Source organism: Haliotis rubra, unplaced genomic scaffold, assembly GCF_003918875.1.
Source record: "Haliotis rubra isolate DU_JTF1 unplaced genomic scaffold, ASM391887v1 Scf20, whole genome shotgun sequence".
NCBI lineage: Eukaryota > Metazoa > Mollusca > Gastropoda > Lepetellida > Haliotidae > Haliotis > Haliotis rubra.
The window spans coordinates 2,918,428-2,920,682 of NW_025766003.1; the positions used below are offsets into that span (position 1 = coordinate 2,918,428).

At 46.3% G+C, this 2,255-nt stretch overlaps 1 protein-coding gene across 1 annotated transcript; it reads right to left on the bottom strand.

The window, feature by feature from the left end:
• Positions 1-259: 259 nt before the first annotated feature.
• On the bottom strand, positions 260-1,955 carry LOC124275523 (spore wall protein 2-like). Its single transcript, XM_046711101.1, has 2 exons — positions 1,597-1,955; positions 260-866 (listed from the first exon to the last, which is right to left on the bottom strand). Exons 1-2 carry the CDS (start codon positions 1,953-1,955, stop codon positions 260-262), a joined length of 966 nt encoding a protein of 321 aa, XP_046567057.1.
• Positions 1,956-2,255: the final 300 nt, after the last annotated feature.

The following is a 2,255-nucleotide window of genomic DNA, read 5'->3' on the forward strand; positions in this document are numbered from 1 at the left end:
TGCTCAACCGGAAGTTGGTCGTCATCAACTACCATTTCACCGACAGTCGACCCCGGTAGAGAGTCCCAAACTTCGTAAGATTTTGATATTTCCAAGTGGTAAATGTTTATGAAATCGACTTGTCTCATAAGCTGAATGGTCATGGATTATAACCCCTATATCATTTGATCATGACATATTCTATTCTAATTACATTTGTTCAAAGCATTGGGTTAGATTCTCCACATGGGTACAATGGGTACTTATAAACCAACGTATTTCAGGTGAGGAAAATGTATTGCAACATGTGATTACCACCCACATCCTTGTCACTCAGACCCTTGCCACTCACACCCTTACCACTCACATCCTTGTCACTCAGACCCTTGCCACTCACACCCTTACCACTCACATCCTTGTCACTCAGACCCTTGCCACTCACACCCTTACCACTCACATCCTTGTCACTCAGACCCTTGCCACTCACACCCTTACCTCTCACATCGATATTACTCACATCCTTACCATTCACACCCTTACCACTCACATCCTTGTCACTCAGACCCTTGCCACTCACACCCTTACCTCTCACATCGATATTACTTACATCCTTACCATTCACACCCTTACCACTCACATCCTTGTCACTCAGACCCTTGCCACTCACACCCTTACCACTCACACCAATACCACTCACATCCTTACCACTCACACCCTTACCTCTCACATCGATATTACTCACATCCTTACCATTCACATCCTTACCACTCACACCCTTACCACTCATACTCTTACCACTCATACCCTTACCACTCATACCCTTACCACTCATACCCTTACCACTCTCACCAATACCACTCACATCCTTACCACTCACACCCTTACCTCTCACATCGATATTACTCACATCCTTACCATTCACATCCTTGAACTTAAATCCTTGCTGCTCACATCCTTGCCGCTCAGACCCTTGCCACTCACACCCTTACCTCTCACATCGATATTACTCACATCCTTACCATTCACATCCTTACCACTCACACCCTTACCACTCGTACCCTTACCTCTCACATCGATATTACTCACTTCCTTACCACTCACACCTTAACCACTCACATCCTTGACTGACTGACTGACTGAGTTTGGTTTTACGCAGCTTTTAGCAATATTCCAGCAACACCACGACGGGGGACACCAGAAATGGGCTTCACACATTGTACCCATGTGGGGATTCGAACCCGGGTGTTCGGCGTGACGAGCCAATGCTTTAACCACTAGGCTACCCCACCGCCCCTCACATCCTTGAAGCTTACATCCTTGCTGCTCACATCGTTATTACTCACATCCTTACAATTCACATCCTTACCACTCACATTGCTATTACTCACATCCTTACCACTCGCATTGCTATTACTTACATCCTTACCACTCATATCCTTACCACTCACATCGAAATTACTCGCATCCTTACTACTCACACCTTTACCACTTACATCCTTACCACTCACATCCTTAATTGCCACTCACATCCTTACCACTCACATCCATACCACTCATATCCTTACCACTCACACCCTTACCACTCACATCGCTACTACTCACGTCCTTACCACTCACATCCTTGAACTTAAATCCTTGCTGCTCACATCCTTGCCGCTCACATCCTTACCACTCACACCCGTACCACTCACATCCTTACCACTCACATCCTTGCCATTCACATCCTTGCCACTCGGATCCTTGCTGCTCACATCCTTACCACTCACATCCTTGTCACTCACATCCTTACCTCTCACATCCTTGTCACTCACATCCTTACCACTAACATCCTTATCACTCATATCCTTGCCACTCACATCCTTACCACCTACATCCTTGCTGTTCACATCCTTGCTACTGATATCCCTGCTGCTCACATCCTTGCCACTTACATTCTTACCACTCACACCCTTGCCATCCTCATCATTGGCACGCATATCCCTACCACTAGTCTGTCTCACAGTCCCTGAACCACATTATTTCCCTGCTGCCAAGCCCTCTCTGCAGTGCTAAAGCCCTAAATAAAGCAAGTCTAGATTTCCTCAGGTTCAGGATCTCTGGTATCCCTAGGGCTCCTTTTCAGTTTAAATGGGCTTGTTTGTTAATATCAAAATTATATATATTCAGAGACCAAGCATTAGTCTACCCTACCACTCACACACACCAGTGGTATCACTGTCTGGGTATTTCCAGTAGCGTTAAGGGGCGGTGAGGTAGCGTTCGCTCGTCACGCCGAA

Bases quoted from the DNA above. Each gene is read 5' to 3' on its own strand.
- LOC124275523 (XM_046711101.1), bottom strand. From the start codon at position 1,955: ATGCGTGCCAATGATGAGGATGGCAAGGGTGTGAGTGGTAAGAATGTA. The intron at 867-1,596 runs GTGAGTGGTAAG...TATCGATGTGAG, and splicing joins AAGGATTTAAGTTCAAGGAT to AGGTAAGGGTGTGAGTGGTA.